Raw genomic sequence first — 27,921 nt, 5'->3', positions numbered from 1 at the left:
ATTGTAATCTCCCGGATTGACAATGGAAAACACATCCCATGTTTCATCGTTTACACTTACAGCATTTGGAGATATGGGTAACAACAAATATATATATATTTTGCTATCACTCTAATAGGGTATCTTTTTATGATCAGTGTATATTCATGTTTTATTTTACTAATAATACTAGAGAAAAGCCTCCATGAGCCAATGTACATCTGCCTCTGTAATTTATTTATGAATGCCCTCTTAGGAACTGCTAGCTTCTATCCTTCATTTCTGTATCATCTTCTTTCAGACACCCAAGTCATTTCTTATGGATTTTGTTACACTCAAATGTGTGTTATGTATACATATGTTATGGGTGAAATGACAATTCTAACGGTTATGGCCTATGACAGGTATGTAGCAATATACTTGCCATTAAAATACAACACTGTCATGACATGTACACAACTATACAGATTATTACTTGCAGCCTGGATCTATCCTGTTGTTATGGTGTCTTTTGCACTCATCTTTTCAGTGTCAGTTCCTTTGTGTGGAAACCAGATTAATAAATTGTATTGTCACAACTGGGATGTTATGAAGCTATCTTGTGTAGACACGACTGTTAATAATATTTTGGGATTTTTGGTATATGCTTCATTTATTCCACTCTTTTCTTTTACTGTATACTCTTACATTAAAATACTTATAGTATGCCATAACAGCTCCAAAGAGCACAACAGGAAAGCTTTGCAAACCTGTCTTCCACATTTAATTTCATTAATTAGCTTTTATGCTACTGTGTTATCAGAAACGGTTCAAAGCCGATTAAACCCTAAGAATGTGTTAAACATTGTACGCACAATCACATCACTGGAACTTCTAATTGTTCCTCCTCTTTTGAATCCCATTATTTATTGCCTGATTCTGCCTGAGATCCGTAAAAGAGTTGTGAAAACATTTAGAGGAAAACAAATTGGTCCTAAAGTAACAATTCCAAATGCAACCAGGCACTAGCTCCATTTATTTTAACAATAAAAAAATCTGACAATGCAAACGTATGCTATGTGGCATGATTCTGCTGTATATTTAAGCAAAGCTGATCCTGCACTCTGCTTTAAAGTGCCCTTAGGGTTACACAGTGGTAACGTTGGCATATCAATGCAAATGAGCACAATCATTTACATATAGAGGGAATAAGACAAGAACTCAGCATGGATGAACTCCATTTACCTTAATTGATTAAAAGACACCATACTGTAGAATCTTTTGAAAGACTTCTTCCTCAAGATAAGCAGGGACTCCTTCTGGAGGCATTTATACCAATTATATTTTTGTATGTTCATTATCCAAAGGAGACTAAAGATAATGCAATTGGGTAACACTTCATGTTTTCATAATTAAGGGAAATGCTTTTCATTCAGAACATGACTAGAAATCATTTAATGAAGTTAATAGTTTTTACGCCCAAAGTTTATTTTTACTTATTTACTGCATAGTGTGGATGTGATGTATTAAAAGTTTTACATTTGATGATTTCCATTGTTTATGACAGGTAAAAAACACTTTAAGAGACAACAAAAAGGGTTATTATTTTTCAATTCAATATTAGGCTAATGGCTTGTTATTACACAAAGCTGTTGAAGCTCCACACATGGAAATCTGCAGCCTTTAGAAAGGTTGTCAGAGTCACAGATGCAACATGTTCAAATCTTATGTTCTGAAGGTTATTCTTGGTGTATGTTGGAAGAAAAAGAATAATGAAAGAGGGTATTTTGTCTCTACCATAAACTGTGTGTAAATTGAAATACAGATTATTATTCTTTCATATGCACATACCTTCTGAAATTGCACCTGCATAGTGTGTCTGTCTAGAAAGGCAGACGTTCAGCCAGAGGTGAAGAGACAGTGTCAAATGCATCAAACACACCAGAGCTGCTCTGCACTGAACTAGCATCTGATGCACTCGTTAATGGCAGAAGACGATCTACTTCAAGTCTGCTCTGCATGAACAAATACAGCTTGCTTTCTGTATTGTATTGTATTGGATCCTGTCAGTCCCTGTCCTTCGCAGTCACGAACCTCTCCCTCCCTCTCCTCCAATACCACCATCATCCTCGTTCCTGGGACCAAGACCTCCCAGACCGCCGATTCCGTTGGGCCCCCTTGCCTCCCCCTCATGGAGACTGAGGTTGGCCCCCAGCTGGGGTAGAGGGGTTGCCCCTGCCCCGTTGCCCTACCAGCAGCGCGACAGATATTTAACCTATGCACCCTCTGTCCCCCCTTCCCTCTGTTTTAGATGCAACCAGCCAGGACACCAGGCCAGGTCCTGCCCCGCTGCCATGGAGTGTGACGTGGCAGCGTGCAATTGGGCATCTGAAACTGGTAAGCACGGGGAAAATGGTCGGGAAGGGCCCTGTCTGATTAATGTTGTTTTGGGAAATGTGAAAACCCACGCTTTAGTGGACACAGGATGTGAGCAAACCTTAATTAGGACAGCTCTCTTGAGCAGTGTGTCGTGACGGCCACAAGGTCAGGTGGCCATCTCCTGTATCCATGGAGACACGGCGGCATACCCCACACTAAAAGTATATTTAACAGTAGGACCGATAAAACGTCACCTCGTAGTCGGGGTGGCGGAAAGGTTGCCGCACCCAGTTATTCAGCCACACATGTAAACGTGGCAGAAAAAAAAGGGGAACGAATTGGTGATGTGTTTCCTTTTCATACTGAAATGTTTTCCCCTCTTTTCCGTCCTAGAAAAACAAATAAGGAGAGACGGACCTTGAAATGGGAGGGAGCGTCTTTGAGACAAGGCTGGGGTCTGGTGAGAGTGCTGTAATGGTTACAAACACCAGTCAAAGGGAGTGGGAACGCAGTGTGTCCGAGAGAGCGAGGTTACTGGGCCAACTAGGGCAGAGGCTATTCCAGCCCCTCTCAATGTACCCTTTAACTCGCAGCTCCAGGGAGAAAACCGCATTTTCAACACTAGAAGGGCTGTTCCACTTTAAAACCATGCCATCTGGGCTTCATGGTGTGCCCGCTGCCTTTCAGAGACTGATGGACCAGGTTTTACGCCCACACCATGAATATGCAGCAGCGTATATTGATGATGTGGTGATTTACAGCTCCACCTGGCGAGAGCATTTGGCTAGGGTTGCAGCCATTCTTCAGTCTCTAAGGGCAGCCCGGCTAACAGCTAACTTGAGGAAATGTGCGTTTGCCAAAACACTCAATATTTGGGATTTTTAATGGGGAATGGAAGGGAGTGACCTGTGGTCACCAAAATCCAGGCTTTGGTTGATGCAGTGATCCTTAAAACCAAGACTCAGGTGAGGTCACTACTGGGCTTAGCCGGTTATTACCGCAGCTTCATCTCTGAGTACACCACAGTGGTTAACCCATTAGCCGACCTCACCATAAAGAGTGCTCCAAATTTAATTAAATGGTCAGCTGAGTGTCAGGGGGCATTTGATACTATTAAGCGTAGACTTTGCCAGGCCACCACTCTTATCACACCGGATTTCACCAAGAGATTCATCCTCCACACTGAAGCATTGGATGTAGGTTTGGGTGCAGTCTTCTCCCAAAAAGTAGCTGGAGTAGAACACCCGATATTGTACCTGAGCAAAAAAAAAATGTTAGCTCGGGAATGTAACTATTCCGTAGTCGAAAAAGAGTGTTTGGCCATTAAATGGGCTACTCACTCTTTACGATACTACCTGCTGGGACACTCATTTGATCTGGTCACAGACCACGCCCCACTCACGTGGTTAAGCACAATGAAGGACAGCAATGATAACTCGTGGTATCTGGCATTGCAGCCTTTCATGTACCATATGGTACACTGTGTGGGGAAAGACCACCAAAATGCAGATTATTTTTCCCGGGAGGGGGGAGTAATGGGAAAAGGTAGATTTAGCCGAGTGTTCCTTCGGCTCCACTCTGAGCGGTGGGATATGTGACAGAAATACAATGAGTTCTGGTGATAAATCTTCCTCCTGACCTGTGAGGTCAAGAAGAATCTGGAAGGGCTGGCCTGACAGTTCATTTCCGGGACCAGGAAGTGGGTCAGCCTGGAAAGAAGCGAGAATCTGTTGTACGACCATATTGACCTGAAAGGTAAACGAGGGGCAGCTGCAAGTAATAAGGCAGCTGCAACCGTTTACCTAGATATCATGCGGGATTACATATAGGGGCCAGGGTAACGCTGATCTTTTCCTTCGTTTAGGTAAATGTTTGGAGAGAGAAGGAGCGAGAGAGGAACTCTCAGTAATTAAAAGAAAAATACGTGCTGTGTGTGTGTATTGTTAACTGTCTGTGTTTTTGTCACTGTAGACAGTTAAAGCACTTCTCCGGAGCTGTCGCACCCAGGACTGGTGACTGCGTCTTGTGTTTTTGTTTCGGGACTATGCCCAATTTTTGTTATCCCTGCACTTTACACATTGTTGTGTATAGCCGGGGATTTATTATTTAACAGTCACCAGACCTGGATTACCAATTAAAGCACCTTGTTCACTGAAATACCATTGTCTGTTCATCACTCCTGCACCGCATCACCGCTACACCTGTTCCCCTTACCAGCCACTTTGCCACATAGCAATATACTACTTCCTGCAGTACAATACTGTCCAAATAATGCTTTAGAGGGTGTAGTAACACAGTCTGTTCCAACAGTGCTTTTATACAGACATTGGGTTTGTAAGTAATCAACAAAAGTTGGGACACCTGTAGGAATTGTTAGCATCAACTTTCAAGGCTTAATTTACTTCCATTGCTGCAGAACAGCTGTAAGTTGTTAACTCATTACTTGTTCCCTGAAAAAGGCCTTTTTGTAGAACTCCAAGGTGTACATTATTTTTCAGTTTTTGGTAACCTAAACTTTTTTTTTAACCTCTGGCAGTTTACCGCTTACCTTTGTACCATTTCAGGTTATTCACTGGACTTGAACTGCTTAAATTTCAATAAAAACTGCAAGTAATAAGGCAGCTGCAACCGTTTATGTCGATATCATGCGGGATTACATATAGGGGCCAGGGTAACGCTGATCTTCTCCTTCGTTTGGGTTAATGTTAGGAGAGAAGGACTGAGAGAGGAGCTCTCAGAGTATTTGTGAAGAGTGTTGTACGTGCTGTGTGTTATTTTCTGTCTGTCTGTAATTGTCTGTCTTTGTCGCACTAATAGACAGTTAACGCACATCTCCGGAGCTGTCGAAAGGAGAGCACTATCCGGAGCACCACTGCACTGAGCACCTGCACGTTTTCGATCACCCAGGACTGGTGACCGTACCGTTGTTTTTGTTCTGGACTGTGCCCTTGTTTTCATTATCCCCGTGCTTTACACATTGTTGTGTATTGCCGGGGATTTATTATTTTTGACGGTCGCCAGACCTGGAAAAGAGCAATAAAGCACTTATTCACTGAATCACTGTTGTCTGTTCATCACTCCTGCACCGCATCACCGCGACATCTGTTCCCCTTACCAACCACTTTGCCACAATTATACACACATAAGATAGGACATTTACTACATAGGGCTGAAAATGAATCTCCAGGGCTAAATCAATATTTATGGAAGCAGTACATCTCTTCCACATCTATCCCAAAGGTAAGTAGGGCTGAGTCTGCTGGTGCTGGTGGCACTGCTTTGAAGACAGTAAGTCAAGGCCCAGTCTACTTTGTGTTCAAGAACCCTGACCCTTGTTTGAAGAAAGCCAGGTGTGTACCATGACATGTTCTCTAGGTTCTCCCAAGTCTTCTTAATGTTGATACAGAGCGATTTCCATCAGGTCTGCCTCTTAAGGGGTTTAGATTTGAATGTGTGCAGTTTCCATTTTATTTTTCAATATTATTCTAATACTGAATTTGAAAAGTAAGTGATCTATTTACGTATAGTATGATAAAATGTTTTGTTTGTTATATTTCTGCTCTAAATGATCTCATCAGAAGTGGGTACATTAAGAACCTGCCCCGTCACAATAGACTGATCCATTGTTTAAAACCATTGTTCAAGTAATGTGTAATCACCTTGATCCTGAGCACAAAGAGAGCCAGCACACCAAAACCAAGCGTCTTTACCACTATGCAGGTGATGAACAAGGAGATTTTAACCTCAGTTCATCAACAGGGGTATGAACAACCCAGATGCTTGTTCAAGGGGGGAGGAGGCTGAAAAAGGCCATATGTGTTTTGCACAAGGGGGAGGAATTATTTTGACTAACCATTTTTTTTTAACTACAATCTGTCTCCTGCCTCAAAAATAATAATACAAAATAACAGTCCACAAGGAAGGCTGATATGGTTGGTGATGTCATCATAATGTCCTCAAGGAAGAAAAACAGTATCAAAGCTTCCCTGGATATTAGTAACTAAGAATAAACCAACCTGTAATGAGACGTATATAAAGCCCAGCAAAGCTGTGCCTGACGCCACTACACACCTGCTCTGCTGTCTGCTGGCATCTCTACAGAAAGGTCTTCAAAGTCAGGTAAATGGATAGTCAGGTTATTCTGTTATTGTTTAACTGCACACATCTGTCATTTTGTATTGCTTTTTTGTGTTAGGAATGATTTCCTCAAAGTGAGATTATAAATGAATTGTCAATCCCTTTGTCTTTTATTTTCTGTAGGTATGAAATAGATTTTAACTGCTGTTTTGTTGTATTTTTCTATACTGATGTTTACAGTATGTGTTGGTAGTAATGTCGTGCCACATAGAAAAACAATAAAACTGGTCAATTGTAAAATGATCTTGTGTAGGGAGTGTTGTTAACAGTGTGTATATTGATTGTATAAGAGTGTACGGAGGATCTACTGAAGATAGAAGTACATGTGTAAAAAAGAATAAAATAAAGCGTTAATATTTTAAAATGTCTTTTTTCCCAAACTTAACTTAAATCTTGTATTTTTTGCCCAGATTTATAAATTTTGTGAAAATAAATTAATGCATTTTTTAAATGTGTATATTCATATATAATTTATAACTCATTAAAATATTTAGCAACTTTTCAACATTTAAATACTAAATCTTTATTTAAAATATATATATTTTATTGTTTTCTATATATATTATATATATATATATATATATATAATATATATATATATATATATATATATATATATATATATATATATATATATATTGACAATCAAGATTTAGCTCTTCATAAATAAATCTGGATTTTGTGAACTTAAATATTTAACTAAATGTTAAATCTCTAAAAAAATTACATTTAGCTGAATATTTAACTTGCCAGCTAAAAAGATTTAACATTTAGGTGAATATTTACCGTGATTTGATTGGCTCTTCTAATGCTAATTAAGAAATATGCAAATTTCAGCATTACAAGAGCCAAACAAATTTGTCAGATTTATTTGTGAAGAGGTAAACCTTAGTTTTCAAAATAAATATTTAATGACAAAATATATATTTGTTTTTAAAATAAAGAATAAGCATTTAAATGTTGAAAAGTTGCTGAATATTTTAAGATTTGAATGTACATATTTAAAAAATATTTCTTTATTTTCACTACATTTGTAAATCTGCAAAAAATACAAGTTTTAAGTTAAATCTGGGGAAAAAATACAAGATTTAAATTAAATCTGTAAAACAATATATGTTAAAATATTAATGTTTTTTTTTTTTTTTTTTTCACATGGCACTGCATACTTCATTGCTGTGCTTTTTGGTTTCATGTACAGTAGATACGTTTCAAGTGATATGCCACAGGCTTTACACAATCTCCTGTCAGTGGAATTTCTAATCGTCCCCCCTGTTTTCAATCCTGTCATTTATGGTTTAAACCTTCAAACGATCCGGAACAAAGTCACAAGAATGTGCAGCAGAAACAAAGTAATTCACACTTAATAGATTCCAGATGTAGTTACTGCTATCGTCTTATATTTGTAGGACATCAAAGCATTATGTTGTATATTGTTTTCTATACTTAACTAACAATAATAATAATGCATTTTATATATATATATATATATATATATATATATATATATATATATATATATATATATATATATGAATTCGTAACGTAATTTTATCTTTCTTTTCTAAAGAAAAGATTCCTAAGATACGTGTATTTATCTCGTTTGCAATTGACTGAAGAAATTCACAGAATCACATAAGTTAATTAAGCCTGATGCACTTTTTCACCTGAATTGTAAACCTGAAAGGAGGCACCGGTGAGGCTGCACTTAGAATACCTAGAGTACTGCAATACGGCTTAAATACAATTTCTTGCACATGTTGTTATGTATATAAATACATTATAGTACGTCTACATGTATTCATTGTATAAATGTGCCATTAGAGAAAAACGTTGGTATTAACTGCATATAATGTTAAAATGGAATAAAAACATGTATTTTTTTTGTTTGTTTTTTATTGCTCACTTATGGTATAAAGGGGGAGCTCAGTATTTACTTACGTTTCCCAAGTCTAGTTTTCATGAGATGAATAATAAGCATGTTTTCGGTTTATCTCGAGGGAAATGCTCAAGGAACGTCCTCACTTACTGGAGTATCAACACTGAAACCTAAACCTAACCTTTCTACCCCAAACTTCTAACTTAATACCATTTTTAAAGTAACTATAGAATTGCACAATTACTATTCAGCCCCCTCGGTGGGATGAATAAAATGGTATTCTCACAATTAAAAGTGAAAAGTCTCGTTGAGCATTTTATGCTGGATGAACGGACCTTTAGGGGTTAGTTTCCAATCTGAATTATTAAAAATGTGAAACGTTATCCAAACGCATACATTCACTACTGCAGAGTTATTACAAGTGCACTCCCATATAACTATATAAAAAAATACATTTCTAATACATGCTGATCATTTACTCAGCTCTAAATTAAATATTTTTCATAACTATTAACTTTATATTTTGTGTTCCTAGGTATAAATGAAAATTGGGATCTCCCGGATTAACAATGGAAAACGCATCCCATGTTTCATCGTTTACACTTATAGCATTTGGAGATATGGGTAACAACAAATATATATATTTTGCTATCACTCTAATAGGGTATCTTTTTATAATCAGTGTTAATTCATGTTTTATTTTATTAATAATACTACAGAAAAGCCTCCATGAGCCAATGTACATCTGCCTCTGTAATTTATTTATGAATGCCCTCTTAGGAACTGTTAGCTTCTATCCTTCATTTCTGTATCATCTTCTTTCAGACACCCAAGTCATTTCTTATGAATTTTGTTACACTCAAATAGGTGTTATGTATACATATATCATGGGTGAAATGACAATTCTAACAGTTATGGCCTATGACAGGTATGTAGCAATATACTTGCCATTAAAATACAACACTGTCATGACATGTACAAAACTGTACAAATTATTATTTGCAGCCTGGATCTATCCTGTTGTTATGGTGTCTTTTGCACTTATCTTTTCTGTGTCAGTTCCTTTATGTGGAAACCAGATTAATAAATTGTATTGTCACAACTGGGATGTTTTGAAGCTATCTTGTGTAGACACAACTGTTAATAATATTTTGGGATTTTTGGTATATGCTTCATTTATTCCACTCTTTTCTTTTACTGTATATTCTTACATTAAGATACTTATGGTATGCCATAACAGCTCCAAAGAACACAACAGGAAAGCTTTGCAAACCTGTCTTCCACATTTAATTTCATTAATCAGCTTTTATGCTACTGTGTTATCAGAAATTATTCTAAGCCGATTAAACCCTAAGAATGTGTTAAACATTGTACGCACAATCACATCACTGGAACTTCTAATTGTCCCTCCTATTTTGAATCCCATTATTTATTGCCTGATTCTTCCTGAGATCCGTAAAAGAGTTGTTAAAACATTTAGAGGAAAACAAATTGGTCCAAAAGTAATAATTCCAAATGCAACCAGGCACTAGCTCCATTTATTTTAACAATAAAAACCTCTGACAATGCAAATGTATGCTATGTGGCATGACGCTGCTGTATATTTAAGCAAAGCTGATCCTGCACTCTGCTTTAAAGTGCCCTCAGGGTTACACAGTGGTGACGTTGGCATATCAATGCAAATGAGCACAATCATTTACATATAGAGGGAATAAGACAAGAACTCAGCATGGATGAACTCCTTTTACCTTAATTGATTAAAATAAACCATACCGTAGTATCTTTCGACAGACTTCTTCCTCAAGATAAGCAGGGAACCCACTGCAGGCATTTATACCAATCATATTTTTTATGTTCATTACCCAAAGGAGCCTAAAGATAATGCAATTGGGTAACACTTCATGTTTTCATAATTAAGGGAAATGCTTTTCATACAGAACATGACCAGAAATCATTTAATGAAGTTAATAGTTTTTAAGCAACAAGTGTATTTTTACTTATTTACTGTACAGTGTGGATGTGATTTATTAAAAGTTTTACATTTGGTGATTTCAATTGTTTATGACAGGTATAAATCACTTGAAGACAATACAAAAATGGTTATTATTTTTCACTTCAATGTTCTCCACACAAGGAAATCTGCAGCCTTTAAAAAGGTTGTCAGAGTCACAGATATAACATGTTCAAATCTTATGTTTGGAAGGTCATTCTTGGTGCATCAGAAAAAAAGAAAGGTGAAAGAAAGGTATTTTGTCTCTACCATAAATTGTGTGTAAATTGAAATACAAATTATTATTCTTTCATATGCACATACCTTCTGAAATTGCACCTACATAGTGTGTCTGTCTAGAAAGGCAGACGTTCAGCCAGAGGTGAAGAGACAGTGTCAAATGCAACAAACACACCAGAGCTGCTCTGCACTGAACTAGCATCTGATGCACTCGTTTATGAGCAGAAGACGATCTACTTCAAGTCTGCTCTGCATGAACAACTGCAGCTTGGAGAAAGAGAAAACTACACACGCTTTCCATTTCTGTTTTCTGTATTGTATTGTAAAAGTGTGTTTGAAAAATAAAAGTGCATTAAAAAGATGACTGTGTTTTTTTCATTAGATATTAAAACTTAAATCGGATTCTCTGAAAAGTATTAACTATCCCATTTTCACAAATGTTGAAGAGGTGAAAACATATACAGTGCTTCATCGGTTTTTCAAGATTATAAAATTCACTAATCTGGTTAATTCACAGTTAGTCCATGTTGCCAGAAAACTGTAAATATACTATATTTTACTGTATAAGGACCATTCACTAATTCACTGTTTTAATGATTTGATTTTTTCTATTTGCAAATCAGATAGCGAAATAAATATGGAGCACTATACATAAATATTTAATTTAACAAATGGTATATATATATATATATATATATATATATATTATATATATATATATATATATATATATATATAAACTGTTATTTTACAGTAGCAAAACCAGAAATCCAATGATAGAATATACAGTCATCCATCCCTTGAAAAATAAGTTAAAAAAGAATGCCAATCCAAATTGCGCTGTTATCAAAGATTCAAAGTCCTATAGATGGAGGCACACTGACTCTGAATTCCCTGTGATTTCTCATGCATCAATTCCACAAATCAACAGGGCTTGCATGGTAGTAGTAGCCTAGTTTATGAACAACTTATTTTTTACAACCCCCAAAACAAAATCACATAAAGTGTCTGAAGCTGATGTATTATACACAGATAAGATAGGACATTTACTAGATAGGGCTGAAAATGAATCTCCAGGGCTAAATCAATATTTATAGAGGCAGTACATCTTTTACACGTCTATCCCAATGGTAAGCAGGGCTGAGTCTACTGGTGCCGGTGGCACTGCTTTGAAGACAGTATGTCAAAGCCCAATCTACTTTGTGATCAAGAACCCTGGCCATTGATTGAAGAAAGCCAGACGTGTACCATGACATGTTCTCTAGGCATCCCCAAGTCTTTCAGCCAAGCTTTCAGTTTAGATGGCTTACCAAATGAGTTTCCGTAAAAACATTTATGGTCGCACTCTCGTTATTTTGCTTCAAAAGGATCAATTGTAGAACTACTGCTCGTTTATTTTCTTCAAAAAAATCTCTTTATTAGTTTAAAACATGACAGGTATGTTTTAATAGTCATGTTTTAAACTAATAAAGGGATTTTTTTGAAGAAAATAAACAAGCAGAAGTTCCACAATTAATGCTTTTCACAAACGTTGAAGAGGGGAAAATATATATTGCTTCCTCTATTTTTCAAGATTTAATTACTAATTTGGTTAATTCACGGTTAGTCCATATTGCCAGTAAATTACATGCTATATTTTACTGTATAAGGACCATTCACTAATTCACTGTTTCACTGCTTTGATTTTTTCTATTTGCAAGCCAGATCGCGAAACAAATAGGGAGCACGATACATAAATATAGTTGTTTTCTTTTTAAATGTAATACATGGTATTCATATCATACATTTACTACACTGGGCTGAAAATGAATTTGCAAGCCGTAAATCAATATTTATAGAGGCAGTACATCTTTTCCACATCTATCCCAAAGGTAAGTAGGGCTGAGTCTACTGGTGTTGGTGGCACTGCTTTGACGACAGTAAGTCTAATTTGTTGATCAAGAACCCTGACCTTTGATTTTTTCAATATGCAAGTCAGATAGCAAAATAAATAAATAGGGTGCACTCTACATAAGTATAGTATTTATATATATATATATATATATATATATATATATATATATATATATATATATATATATATAAACTGTTACTTTTCATTAACAAAATCATTAAATCAATAATCCAATGAGAACCTGCATACATAACAAAATATTCACGGGGCGGAGCTATGGCCTCTGATAGTGTTTATTGACAGAGTTAGTAAACATATACACATGGAGAGAGGGGTTCCGCCTCTTCAAGGCCCAACATTTACTTGATCGATAGACACGATAAACAGGAGGGGGTCCACTGTCTTTGAGGTGACCCAACATACGAGAGGGGCACCGTCTCTGAGGTTACCCGACATACGAAGAGGCTCGTGAACCGGAAAGAAAACATAAAGTTGGTATTTGTTAAAACATATAATGCGTGGTGTTCCGCCTCTTCAAAGCCCAACATAATAGAAGGGGGAGTTCCGTCGCTGAGGAGACCCGACAAACAGGAGAGGGGCCAACGTCTTTGAGGAGACCCGACAAACACGAGGGATGCCACATAGAGGCATTAGACCTGAAAGAAGAATCCCAAAAGAAACATACATGCAGATGGAAGGGTTTGGCCGGGGGTCCCCTCTGACTCATGGAGAACCCTCCTCTATGAGGTAAATGAAGCGGAGCTTAACAAAGGGTTGGAGAAAGTGGAAACACTAACCCCCCAAAAGATGGACCCCCGGCTCCCCGCTGACGCAACGTGAAGAAGAAAAAGAGAGAACCGCCAATGCATAAGAAGAAAAGAGAAAACATTTAGATGAAAGAAAACAAACACTTAACGTGACAAAGGGGTTAGTATACTGTACCCTAATGACTATGTGAAGACCCTCTGCACAGTGGAAAGAAAAAAAAAAACTTTCTTTTAATTTTATTTCTTAGGGGGAAATCTTTGGTGGCTCAGGCAGAAAGGTCGTCCCACTCCGGACATACTAGCAATGGACTGATGTGCGGAGGATATTTCAGATGATGAAGAACGAATATAAGTTTAACTGCTGGTTAATGTTGGCTTTTGCAGCTGAAGTAGCTGCCCCTATTCTAAATGAATGAGGAATGTAGAATTGCAAAGGAAGACCTGCTCTGGACACCACGGTGGAAAGGTGTGTTGAAAACCAATGCCTTGGTACAATGGACTGGCTTGAATTGATAAACAAAGGGTCGGAGAATGAAATGGCTCTTGCATTCTGCAATGTACTTCAACATGGAAGTGAAGGGACACAGATGAGAGTTGATCTTAGAAAGTTGAATACATTGTCCTGACAAATATAGTCTGATTGTAGCTGCTGTGCCAGATGTAGAGAGTCCTTTGCATGCACTATGAATGCCATGATCCAGTCCTGGTTGAATGGAGTAGGATTAATCCTGCTTTGTAAACAAAAAGTTACATAACATGCCCAACCTGTAGAGTACGAGGATCTGGTAGATGGGCAAGTGCTGATGCCATGTAATCTTGAGCTGAATTAAGAAGTTTATTAATAGCTGGATTTAGTTGAAAATCAGCTGATTGAACTGTGGCGTTGCTGCTGGATATTGCAGAGCTGTGGTCAGCAAACTGTGGAATTTGGAAATCTGTAAACGAGATAGAGCGTCAGCTGCATTATTAAAAATGCCCGGTAGTTTGCGAGCTTGTATTAGGAAATTATTAGAGACTGAAATCCATACTAGCCACCACAGCAACTGCATGATAAGAGGGGAAGAGGAACGTCCTTTATTTATAATATGCACTGTAGTTGAATTATCATATTAAAATAGTATTGATTTCTTAGACCAGAGATGACCCCATAGCTGTGCAGCTGCTACTATTGGGTATATCTCTAGCAGAGCTGTGGATTTTAGAAGAGGAGATATGTTTTCGATTTCCTCAGGCCATGTACTGCAAAACCATTGATTGTTAAATAGACCTCCGAATCCCAGAGATGAGGCATCAATAAATAAAGCCATATCGTGTGGAGCTGAAATGAAATCATCATAAAACATAGAGAGACCGTTCCAGTGCTGAATAAGCGCAGACCACATTTTAATGTCTTTCCTAGCTTCTGAGGAGATATTTATATAGGAGTCCAGATTTTGCTGTTGATGCCAGCGCTAGCAGTCGAGATATAAACGTCCTCCCCTGTGGAATGATACGTATTGCAAAGTTAAAATAACCCAGCAATGAAAGCAGTGCCCGTTTTTTTATTGTTTTACTGATCTGAAAATCCTCAATGAGCAAACGAATATGGTTAAGTTTAGACTCAGGCAGGCTGGCTTCAAACTTTTCTGTATCTAGAATGATTCCAAGGAATTCCAAAGAACGAAGGGGACCGATTGATTTCTCTTCTGAAAGCGGAACGCCAACTTCAGAAAATAAGCTCTTAAGACTGGAAATCGCTTCTACTGGTGCATCTGAAAGAGGAGAAATTACTAAAAAATTGTCAAGGTGGAGCAAGAATGGGACAGGATAGACATTAAGAAGAATCCAGCATAATGCTTCTGACAGGATATCAAATATCTTCGGGCTGCTGCGGCAGCCGAAAGTCAATTGGGTGTCAAAATAAAACTTCCCTTCCGAGCATATACCAAACAGGTGACGGAGAGACGGATGGATTGGCATTACTTTAAATGCATCTGATATATCTGCTGTTGCTAACCAGGAACCACGACCTGCTAATTTAATTGAATGTATTGCGTCTGCAATAGTGATGTAATGCAGGGAAAATTGATCTTGGGGAATTAATGAGTTAATGCTGCTGGTGCTTGACCCCCATGGTGCTGATAAATCAATAATGAGACGCTTTTTTCCTGACATTTTCCTCGTGGCAATGCCGATAGGATTAATTCTATATACTGTAAAAGGAGAAGCTAAAATGGACCGACTATAAATCCTTTTATAATTTCTTTTTCGACGAGAGATTGCACTAATTGTGGTTCTTGAGTCGCTGAATAAAGATTTTTGCTTTTGAACGAGGAAGAAGGAATTTGAGTCAGACCGGTTGAAAAACCATTTTTTAATCCGTCGATCAGATAATTGATTAAATTACTGTCGGGATGATCCTGTAATTTACTTGATAATGCTGGGATGTTTACAGGAGTAAAGACTGTGAGCATCGGGGAAAGTGAATTGCGTTTTAAAGGGCAGATTGTATCAGCGTGAGCGTCTCCGCAACTGCTGCACATGTGGATAAAATTGCATTGCCTATTCGAACAGAAGCCAGTATTGAAATTGCATTGCCTATTCGAACAGAAGCCAGTATTGAAATTGCATTGCCTATTCGAACAGAAGCCAGTATTGAAATTGCATTGCCTATTCGAACAGAAGCCAGTATTGAAATTGCATTGCCTATTCGAACAGAAGCCAGTATTGAAATTGCATTGCCTATTCGAACAGAAGCCAGTATTGAAATTGTTGCAGATTTGTCTTCCTCCTGAAAATCTAATACTGCGCCCGTATTTGTCTTTCCTTGTGGATTGATCGAGGGGAGCTGAAGAATGTATAGGATTAGGTACTGAAGATCTGTATGAATTAGCGGCGAAACCGGGTGCTTTAGAAGTTGATGCAATTGCAGCTTTAGGGCAGAGGGATGTTGAGTGAGCTGTTGAAGCGCAGACCCCACTTAGACCACCAAAGATTCTGTTAAATAGATCTGGGTCAGGTTGTGCCCAATTGATGATGTGATTATCTGCTGCCAATATCGCTGCTACTTTTACAGAGAATGCTTTATGATACTCAAAAACATAGTCCCTCCGTATCTGACAGATAGCTCCACGATGCAGTATTCGTATGAGTCCAATTCAGCTCTGCGGTTAGGATATACCGAGCATAACACATCTCTGAATATGGAGAAAGCAAGGACAAATTCCCCTAATGTAAGATTTTTAAGCAGTCTGGGATCTCTGGATTTTAGAGTTACTGCCAAATCTCCGCAATCCACTACTCTATGGTCCAAGAATTCCGAAGCTGTCATTAATAGTGAAACAAGATTAATGTCCTTACCTTCGAGAATGTTACGTCTGATTTGGGGAGATATAGTGTGACGTCTAGCTGCAGTTGGAGAGGAGGATCCGTATGCAGAAGCAGTAGCGAGGTTGTATACTGGAGGATCTGCTTCGCTGGCTGAAATTAGGACTGGACCGGAAGAAGCTGTAGGCGGAGCTGCAGTATTTGATGCTGGAATTAAGGTCAGCCCTGTAGGTTGTTTTCCCTGTTCCATATTAGACACCCTTTTATCTAGATCCAACAGTTGAGAACGGACTGAAGATAGAGTATCGGCAAAAGGCTGCATAAATGATTTTATATCGTTAAATATGTGCAAATGTTGGATTTCAATGGCTGGCTGCTGGTTAGTGGTGCTAGTTGTGGGGGTGATTTGATCCGGAATAGACTGCCTGCTGTCTGTTTTAGGATGCTGAATGGCTGGGAACGGCTGATTATGTTTTTTCGGAGGAAAGACTGGTTCTGCTAAGACTGAATTGCAACAGAGAATAAAAAGAGACTCTCTATCACTCCCTGCTAGAATCGCATTACCATTTTTAAGGAGGGTTTTTATCAATTTATTCATGGGCCAGTCCTTCCAAAACAATCGATCCGGAGAGGCATCCTGAGGCCGAAGTCGCTTGGATCGGCGCAGATTCGATGTTTGAGTGGCAGGAACGGTAGGCAACATTTGAACTGGAACCTGGACGAGAGCCTGATCGGGACCCTGATCAGATGTAACTGAAATACCAGAAGGGCAGAAAAAACGGAGACTGGATGGACCCTGGATTGAAGCTGGAGGAGAATGATCTGGTAATGACAGAAAATACTGTGAATCCTCTGAATCCGATGACAACTGCTGAAAGTACTGCATTATTGAGGTATACGAAAGTTGATGGGTCTTGAAATCGCTTAGGTTTATGCCAAAACAAAGAAACACAAGACAGCTAGGTAGAGGTGACTATTGTTTAAATAAGATAGATTTAATTGATGACAGGAAATGATGTGTTGTGAAATGATTGTTGGTGCCTAGCTCCGCCTCTTCAACCCCACATATAGGTTAACATTAAAGATACAATCATCCATCCCTTGTTTGAAGAAAGCCAAACGTGTACCATGGCATCTCCAAGTCTTTGTAATGTTGATACACATTGATATCCATCAGGTCTGCCTCTTAAGGGGTTTAGATTTCAGCGTGTGGATTTTCCATTTTATTTTTCAATATCATTCTAATATTGAATTTGTAAAAGTGATTTATCTATTTATGTAAAGTCTTATAAAGTTTTGTTTGTTAAATTTCTGCTCTAAATGATCTCATCACAAGTGGGTACATTAAGAACCTGCTCCGTCACAATAGACTGTTCCCTTGTTTAAAACCATTGTTCAAGTAATGTGTAATCACCTTGATCCTGTGTACTGAGAGACCCAGCACACCAAAAGCAAGTGTCTTTACCACTATGCAGATGTTGAAAAGGTGATTTTAACCTCAGCTCATCAACAGGGGTATGAATAACCAAGATGCTTGTTCAAGGGGGGAGGAGGCTGAATAAGGCCATGTGTGTTTTGCACAAGGGGGAGGAATTGTTTTGACTAACCATTTTTGGTTTAACTACAATCTGTCTCCTGCCTCAAAAGTAATTACACAAAATAACAGTCCACAAGGAAGGCTGATATGCTTGGTGATGCCATCATAATGTCCTCAAGGAAGAAAAACAGCATCAAAGACTCCCTGGATATTAGTAACTAAGAATAAACCAACCTGTAATGAGACGTATATAAAGCCCAGCAAAGCTGTGCCTGACACCACTACACACCTGCTCTGCTGTCTGCTGGCATCTCCACAGAAAGGTCTTCAAAGTCAGGTAAATGGATAGTCAGGTTATTCTGTTATTGTTTAACTGCACACATCTGTCATTTTGTATTGCTTTTTTGAATTAGGAATGATTTCCTCAAAGTGAGATTATAAATGAATTGTCAATCCCCTTGTCTTTTATTTTCTGTAGGTATGAAATAGATTTTAACTGCTGTTTTCTTGTATTTTTCTATAATGATGTTTACAGTATGTGTTGGTAGTAATGTCGCGCCCACATTGAAAAACTATATAACTGGTCAATTGTAAAAGGATCTTGTGTAGGGACTATTGTTAACAGTGTGTATGGATATATTGGAATATGTATATTAATTGTACAAGAGTGTACAGAGGATCTAATGAAGAAAGAAGTACATGTTTGATCAACTACTTCATTATATGGGGCCATGTGTAAAAAAAAAAGTGAATATTTTAAAATGTCTTTTTAACCAGATTTAACTCAAATCTTGTATTTTTTCCCTAGCTTTATAAATGCTGTGAAAATAAATAAATACATTTTTTAAATTTTGTACATTCATATATAATTTATAAATCTTAAAATATTTAGCAACTTTTCAACTTTTAAATGCTAAATCTTTTTTTTTTTAATATATATTTAGTTTTTCTGTTCGCAAATAAATCTGGATTTTGTGAACTTAAATATTTAACTAAATCTTAAATCTAAAAAATGTTTTACATTTAGCTAAATACAGTATTTAACTACTTGTTAACTCTCTTAACTAGATTTAACATTTTAGCTGAATATTTAACATGATTTGATTGGCTCTTCTAATGCTAATCGGGAAATATAAAAATTTCAGCATTACAAGAACCAGTCAAATTTATCAGATTTATTTGTGAGGCGTTAAATCTTGATTCTCAAAATAAATATTTAATGACAAAATATATATTTATTTTTAAAATAAAGATTTAGCATTTAAATGCTGAAAAGTTGCTAAATATTTTAAGATTTATAAACTATATTTGAATAAGCACATGTAGAAAATATTTATTTATTTTCACAATATTTACAAATCTGGAAAAAAAGACATTTAAAATATTAACGCTTTTTTTTTTTTTCACATCACCCCATACTTCATTGCTGTGCTTTTTGATTTCATGTACAGTATTTACGGTTCAAGTGATATGCCACAGGCTTTACACAATCTCCTGTCAGTGGAATTTCTAATCGTCCCCCCTGTTTTCAATCCTGTCATTTATGGTTTAAACCTTCAAACGATCCGGAACAAAGTCACAAGAATGTGCAGCAGAAACAAAGTAATTCACACTAATAGATTCCAGATGTAGTTGCTACTATCGTCTTACATTTGTAAGAGATCAAAGAGTTATATTGTTTTCTATACCTATCTAATAATAATAATAATACAGTGTATATATACTGTGTGTGTATATATATATATATATATATATATATATATATATATATATATATATATATATATATATATATATATATATATATATATATAAGGTACATTTAATTGCAATGCAAAATAGAAAGAAAACTAAGTAGTTTCCTAAGATACGTGCTCATTCATGGTTATCTCATCTGCAACAGACCAATACGGCTTAAATACAATTTCTTGCACATGTTAGTTATGTATAAAAATACATTATAGTATATATACATGTATTCGTTGTATAAATATGCCATTAGAGAAAAACGTAGGTATTAACTGAATATATTGTTAAAATGGAAAAAAGCATGTTTTTTTTTTTGTTTTGTTTTTTTTAACTGCTTCCTTATGGTATAAAGGGGGAGCTCAGTATTCACTTAAGTTTCCCAAGTCTAGTATTCATGAGTTGAATAATAAGCATGTTTGGTGGGACGATTAAAATGGTATTCTCACAATTAAAAGTGAAAAGTCCCGTGGAGCATTTTATGTTGGATGAACTGACCTTTAGGATTTAGTTTCTAATCTGAATTATTAAAAATGTGATACATTATCCAAATGCATACATTCATTACTGCAGAGTTATTACAAGTGCACTCCCATATAACTATATAGAAAAATACATTTCTAATACATGCTGATCATTTACCCAGCTCTAAATTAAATATTTTTCATAACTATTAACTTTGTATTTTTTGTTCCTAGGTATAAATGAAAACTGGGATCTCCCGGAGTAACAATGGAAAACGCATCCCATGTTTCATCGTTTACACTTATTGCATTTGGAGATATGGGAAACAACAAATATATATATTTTGCTATCACTCTAATAGGGTATCTTTTTATAATCAGTGTTAATTCATGTTTTATTTTATTAATAATACTACAGAAAAGCCTCCATGAACCAATGTACATCTGCCTCTGTAATTTATTTATTAATGCCCTCTTAGGAACTACTAGCTTCTATCCTTCATTTCTGTATCATCTTCTTTCAGACACCCAAGTCATTTCTTATGAATTTTGTTACACTCAAATAGGTGTTATGTATACATATATCATGGGTGAAATAACAATTCTAACAGTTATGGCCTATGACAGGTATGTAGCAATATACTTGCCATTAAAATACAACACTGTCATGACATGTACAAAACTGTACAAATTATTACTTGCTGCCTGGATCTATCCTGTTGTTATGGTGTCTTTTGCACTCATCTTTTCAGTGTCAGTTCCTTTGTGTGGAAACCAGATTAATAAATTGTATTGTTACAAGTGGGATGTTATGAAGCTATCTTGTGTAGACACGACTGTTCATAATATTTTGGGATTCTTGGTATATGCTTTATTTATTCCACTCTTTTCTTTTATTGTATACTCTTACATTAAAATACTTATAGTATGCCATAACAGCTCCAAAGAACACAACAGGAAAGCTTTGCAAACCTGTCTTCCACATTTAATTTCATTTATCAGCTTTTATGCTACTGTGTTATCAGAAATTATTCTAAGCCGATTAAACCCTAAGAATGTGTCAAACATTGTACGCACAATCACATCACTGGAACTTCTAATTGTTCCTCCTCTTTTGAATCCCATTATTTATTGCCTGATTCTGCCTGAGATCCGTAAAAGAGTTGTTAAAACATTTAGAGGAAAACAAATTGGTCCAAAAGTAACAATTCCAAATGCAACCAGGCACTAGCTCCATTTATTTTAACAAAAACAAACTCTGACAATGCAAACGTTTGCTATGTGGCATGATGCTGCTGTATATTTAAGCAAAGCTGATCCTGCACTCTGCTTTGAAGTGCCCTCAGGGTTACACAGTGGAGACGTTGGCATATCAATGCAAATGAGCAGAATCATTTATATATAGAGGGAATAAGATAAGAACTCAGCATGGATGAACTCCTTTTACCTAATTGATTAAAAGACACCATACCGTAGAATCTTTCGACAGACTTCCTCCTCAGGATAAGCAAGGACTCCCTCTGGAGGCATTTATACCAATTATATTTTTGTATGTTCATTATCCAAAGCAGACTAAAGAAAATGCAATTGGGTAACACTTCATGTTTTCATAATTAAGGGAAATGCTTTTCATTCAGAACATGACCAGAAATCATTTAATAAAGTTAGTAGTTTTTAAACCCCAAGTGTATTTTTTACTTATTTACTGTGCAATGTGCATGCGATGTATTAAAAGTTTTACATTTGATGATTTCAATTGTTTATGATAGGCAAAAAACAATTGAAAAGACAACAAAAAGGGTTATTATTTTTTCATTCAATATTAGGCTAAGATTTTCAGACTCACAGATACAACATATTCAAATAGTATGTTCGGAAGGTTATTCTTGGTTGTCAGAAGAAAATGAAAAGTGAAAGAAAGGTATTTTGTCTTTACCATAAATTGTGTATAAATTGAAATACAAATTATTAGTCTTTCATATGCACATACCTTCTGAAATTGCACCTGCATAGTGTGTCTGTCTAGAAAGGTAGACGTTCAGCCAGAGGTGAAGAGACAGTGTCAAATGCAACAAACACACCAGAGCTGCTCTGCACTGAACTAGCATCTGATGCACTCGTTTATGAGCAGAAGACGATCTACTTCAAGTCTGCTCTCCATGAACAACTGCAGCTTGGAGAAAGAGAAAACTACACCAGCTTTCCATTTCTGTTTTCTGTATTGTATTGTAAAAATGTGTTTGAAAAATAAAAGTGCATTAAAAAGAATTCTACGCATTTTTTTCGTTAGATATTAAAACCTAATGCGATCCTCTGAACAGCATTGACTTATCTTATTTTCACAAATGTTAGAGGGGAAAACACATACAGTGCTTCATCTATTTTTCTAGATGAAAAAATGCACTAATTTGGTTAATTTACAGTTAATTTACAGGTAAACTATAAATATACTATATTTTACTGTATAAGGACCATTCACTAATTCACTGTAAAATAACAGTTTATATATATATATATATATATATATATATATATATATATATATATAGTATTACAACCGTTTTTACAGTAAGAAAATCAAAAATCCAACCCCTTTCTTACAACCCCCAAAACAAAATCACATAATGTGTCGGAAACTGATGTATTATACACACATAAGATAGGATATTTACTAGATAGGGCTGAAAATGTATCTCCAAGGCTAAATCAATATTTATAGAGGCAGTACATCTTTTCCACATCTATCCCAAATGTAAGTAGGGCTGAGTCTACTGCATAAATGATAATACTGTTAAATGCTAATTTTTTTTTAAAAATATATATTTTGTTTTTCTGTTCGCATATAAATCTGGATTTTGTGAACTTAAATATTTAACTAAATCTTAAATCTAAAAAATGTTTTACATTTAGCTAAATACAGTATTTAACTACATGTTAACTCTCTTAACTAGATTTAACATTTTAGCTGAATATTTAACATGATTTGATTGGCTCTTCTAATGCTAATCGGGAAATATAAAAATTTCAGCATTACAAGAACCAGTCAAATTTATCAGATTTATTTGTGAGGCGTTAAATCTTGATTCTCAAAATAAATATTTAATGACAAAATATATATTTATTTTTAAAATAAAGATTTAGCATTTAAATGCTGAAAAGTTGCTAAATATTTTAAGATTTATAAACTATATTTGAATAAACACATGTAGAAAATATTTATTTATTTTCACAATATTTACAAATCTGGAAAAAAAGACATTAAAATATTAACGCTTTTTTTTTTTTCACATCACCCCATACTTCATTGCTGTGCTTTTTAATTTCATGTACAGTATTTACGGTTCAAGTGATATGCCACAGGCTTTACTGATCTCCTGTCAGTGGAATTTCTAATCGTCCCCCCTGTTTTCAATCCTGTCATTTATGGTTTAAACCTTCAGAAGATCCGGAACAAAGTTACAAAAATGTGCAGCAGAAACAAAGTAATTAACACTAATAGATTCCAGATGTAGTTGCTACTATCGTCTTACATTTGTAAGAGATCAAAGAGTTATATTGTTTTCTATACCTATCTAATAATAATAATAATAATCATAATGTATTATATACTGTGTGTGTGTGTGTGTGTGTGTGTGTGTGTGTGTGTGTGTGTGTGTGTGTGTGTGTGTGTGTATATATATATATATATATATATATATATATATATATATATATTATTAATACAAGGCACATTTAATTGCAATGCAAAATAGAAAGAAAACTAAGTAGTTTCCCAAGATACGTGCTCATTCATGGTTATCTCATCTGCAACAGACTAAAGAAATAAAATAACATAAAATAACATAAGTTTATTAAGCCTGATGCACTTTTTCACCTGAACTGTAAACCTGAAAGGAAGCACCGGTGAGGCTGCACCTAGAGTACCTAGAGTATTGAAATACGGCTTAAATATAATTTATTGCACATGTTAGTTATGTATATCAATACAGTATAGTACATCTACATGTATTCATTGTTTAAATGTGCCATTAGAGAAAAACGTTGGTATTAACTGCATATAGGTGTTATGTATACATATATCATGGGTGAAATGACAATTCTAACAGCTATGGCCTATGACAGGTATGTAGCAATATACTTGCCATTAAAATACAACACTGTCATGACATGTACAAAACTGTACAGATTATTACTTGCAGCCTGGATCTATCCTGTTGTTATAGTGTCTTTTGCAATCATCTTTTCAGTGTCAATTCCTTTGTGTGGAAACCAGATTAATAAATTGTACTGTCACAACTGGGATGTTTTGAAGCTATCTTGTGTAGACACGACTGTTAATAATATTTTGGGATTTTTGGTATATGCTTCATTTATTCCACTCTTTTCTTTTATTGTATACTCTTACATTAAGATACTTATAGTATGCCATAAAAGCGCCAAAGAACACAACAGGAAAGCTTTGCAAACCTGTCTTCCACATTTAATTTCATTAATCAGCTTTTATGCTACTGTGTTATCAGAAATTATTCTAAGCCGATTAAACCCTAAGAATGTATCAAACATTGTACGCACAATCACATCACTGGAACTCCTAATTGTCCCTCCTATTTTGAATCCCATTATTTATTGCCTGATTCTTCCTGAGATCCGTAAAAGAGTTGTTAAAACATTTAGAAGAAAACAAATTGGTCCAAAACTAACAATACCAAATGCAACCAGGCACTAGCTCCATTTATTTTAAAAATAGAAACCTCTGACAATGCAAATGTATGCTATATGGTATGATGCTGCTGTATATTTAAGCTATGCTGATCCTGCACTCTGCTTTAAAGTGCCCTCAGGGTTACACACTGGTGATGTTGGCATATCAATGCAAATGAGCACAATCATTTACATATAGAGGGAATAAGACAAGAACTCAGCATGGGTGAACTCCTTTTACCTTAATTGATTAAAAGATAGCATGCCGTAGTATCTTTCGACAGACTTCTTCCTCAAGATAAGCAGAGAACCTACTGGAGGCATTTATACCAATCATATTTTTTATGTTCATTACCCAAAGGAGACTAAAGATAATGCAATTGGGTAACACTTCATATTTTCATAATTAAGGGAAATACTTTTCATACATATCATGACTATAAATCATTTAATGAAGTTAATAGTTTTTAAGCAACAAATATATTTTTACTTATTTACTGTACAGTGTGGATGTGATTTATTAAAAGTTTTACATTTGGTGATTTCAGTTGTTTATGACAGGTATAAATCACTTGAAGACAATACAAAAATGGTTATTATTTTTCACTTCAATGTTCTCCACACAAGGAAATCTGCAGCCTTTAAAAAGGTTGTCAGAGTCACAGATATAACATGTTCAAATCATTTATTCATTGATTTATTAACTGAGAAAAGTTATAATACATCAAGTAACAAACATTAACAAAGTGTTAACAAACTGTTAACATGCTAGTAACTAATGTCTATTAGTATAAGTAACAAATAGTATATTAACTGTTAGCAAACTGTTAACAGACTAGTTACTAATGTTTATAAATACAAGTAACAAATAGTCTATTAACTGATAACTAACGTAACCAATGTTTATTAATACAAGTAACAAATAGTCTATCAACTGTTAACTAACTGCTAACGGACAAGTAACTAATGTTTATTAATGTATTTACTAATAGTTTGTTAATAGTTAATAGGTGCCCCTTAAAATAAAGCGTGACCCAAAATATAAAGATACAATCATCCATCCCTTGTTTGAAGAAAGCCAGGCGTGTACCATGACATGCTCTCTAGGCATCTCCAAGTCTTTGTAATGGTGATACATATTGATTCCCATCAGGTCTGCCTCTTAAGGGGTTTAGATTTCAATGTGTGGATTTTCCATTTTATTTTTCAATATTATTCTAATATTGAATTTGTAAAAGTGATTTATCTATTCATGTATAGTCTTATAAAGTTTCTATTTGTTATATTTCTGCTCTAAATGATCTAATCAGAAGTGGGTACATTAAGAACCTGCCCCGTCACAATAGACTGATCCATTGTTTAAAACCATTGTTCAAGTAATGTATATTCACCTTGATCCTGAGTATTGAGAGAGCCAGCACACCAAAAGCAAGTGTCCTTAACACTGTACAGATTTTGAAAATATGATTTTAACCTCAGCTCATCAACAGGGGTATGAACAACCCAGATGCTTCTTCATGGGGGGAGGAGGCTGAATAAGGCCATGTGTATTTTGTACAAGGGGGAGGAATTGTTTCGACTAACCATTTGTGGTTTAACTACAATCTGTCTCCTGCCTCAAAAATAATTATGCAAAATAACAGTCCACAAGGAAGGCTGATATGGTTGGTGATGTCACCATAATGTCCTCAAGGAAGAAAAACAGTATCAAAGACTCCCTGGATATTAATAACTAAGAATAAACCAACCTGTAATGAGAAGTATATAAATCCCAGCAAAGCTGTGCCTGACACCACTACACAACTGCTCTGCTGTCTGCTGGCATCTCCACAGAAAGGCCTTCAAAGTCAGGTAAATGGATAATCAGGTTATTCTGTTATTGTATAACTGCACACATCTATCATTTTGTATTGCTTTTTTTGTGTTAGAAATGATTTCCTCGAAGTGAGATTATAAATGAATTGTCAATCCCTTTGTCTTTTATTTTCTGTAGGTATGAAATAGATTTTAAATGCTGTTTCCTTGTATTTTTCTATACTGATGTTTACAGTATGTGTTGGTAGTAATGTCGCACCCACATTGAAAAACTATATAACTGGTCAATTGTAAAATGATCCTGTGTAGGAACTATTGTTAACAGTGTGTATGGATATATTGGAATATGTATATTAATTGTACAAGAGTGTAAGGAGGATCTAGTGAAGATAGAAGTACATGTTTGATCAACTACTTCATTATGGGGAGTCATGTGTAAAAAAAAAAGTGAATATTTTAAAATGTCTTTTTTCCCAGATTTAACTTAAATCTTGTATTTTTTCCCATTTAGATTTATAAATGTTGTGAAAAATATTTAAATACATGTTTAAATGTGTACTTTCAGATATAACTTATAAATCTGAAAATATTTAGCAACTTTTCAACATTTAAATACTAAATCTTTATTTTAAATTTTTTTTTTATATTAGATACTATAATATAGTTTTTTTTTTTTTTTTTTTTTTTTTTTTTTTTTTTTTTGAACAATCGGTTCTCAAATAGATAAAGGGGAATAAATCTGGATTTTGTGTACTGAACTAACTAAATGCATGTTAAATCTATAAAAAGACTGAACACTTAGCTAACTATTTAACTAAATCTTAAATCTCTTAACAAGATTTAACATCTAGCTAAATATTAACTGGCCAGCTAAAGCTCTAAAAAGATTTAACATTTAGCTGAATATTTAACGTGATTTGATTGGCTCTTTTAATGCTAATCGGGGAATATGCAAATTTCAGAATTACAAGAGCCAATCAAATTTGTCAGATTTATTTGTGAAAAACTAAATCTTGGTTTTCAAAATAAATTTTTAATGACAAAATATATATTTGTTTTTAAAATAAACAATAAGCATTTAAATGTTGAAAAGTTGCTAAACATTTTAAGA

General features: G+C 35.4%; 1 protein-coding gene across 1 annotated transcript in view; it reads left to right on the top strand.

Annotated features, from left to right (window-relative positions):
- Nucleotides 1-369: 369 nt before the first annotated feature.
- Nucleotides 370-27,921, top strand: part of LOC121307559 (olfactory receptor 142-like) — a 40,633-nt gene continuing 13,081 nt past the window's right edge. The window contains exons 1-4 of the mRNA XM_041239757.1: nt 370-383; nt 2,029-2,178; nt 2,270-2,317; nt 9,033-9,720. Of these exons, the coding sequence (XP_041095691.1) occupies nt 370-383; nt 2,029-2,178; nt 2,270-2,317; nt 9,033-9,720 (900 nt within the window). The remainder of the gene's footprint in view (nt 384-2,028; nt 2,179-2,269; nt 2,318-9,032; nt 9,721-27,921) is intronic.

The sequence above is a fragment of the Polyodon spathula genome, chromosome 57, assembly GCF_017654505.1.
Source record: "Polyodon spathula isolate WHYD16114869_AA chromosome 57, ASM1765450v1, whole genome shotgun sequence".
In the NCBI taxonomy this organism is placed as follows: Eukaryota; Metazoa; Chordata; class Actinopteri; order Acipenseriformes; family Polyodontidae; genus Polyodon; species Polyodon spathula.
Note: the sequence above shows the minus strand (reverse complement) of the source record. Positions and strands in the feature narration are given on the sequence as shown.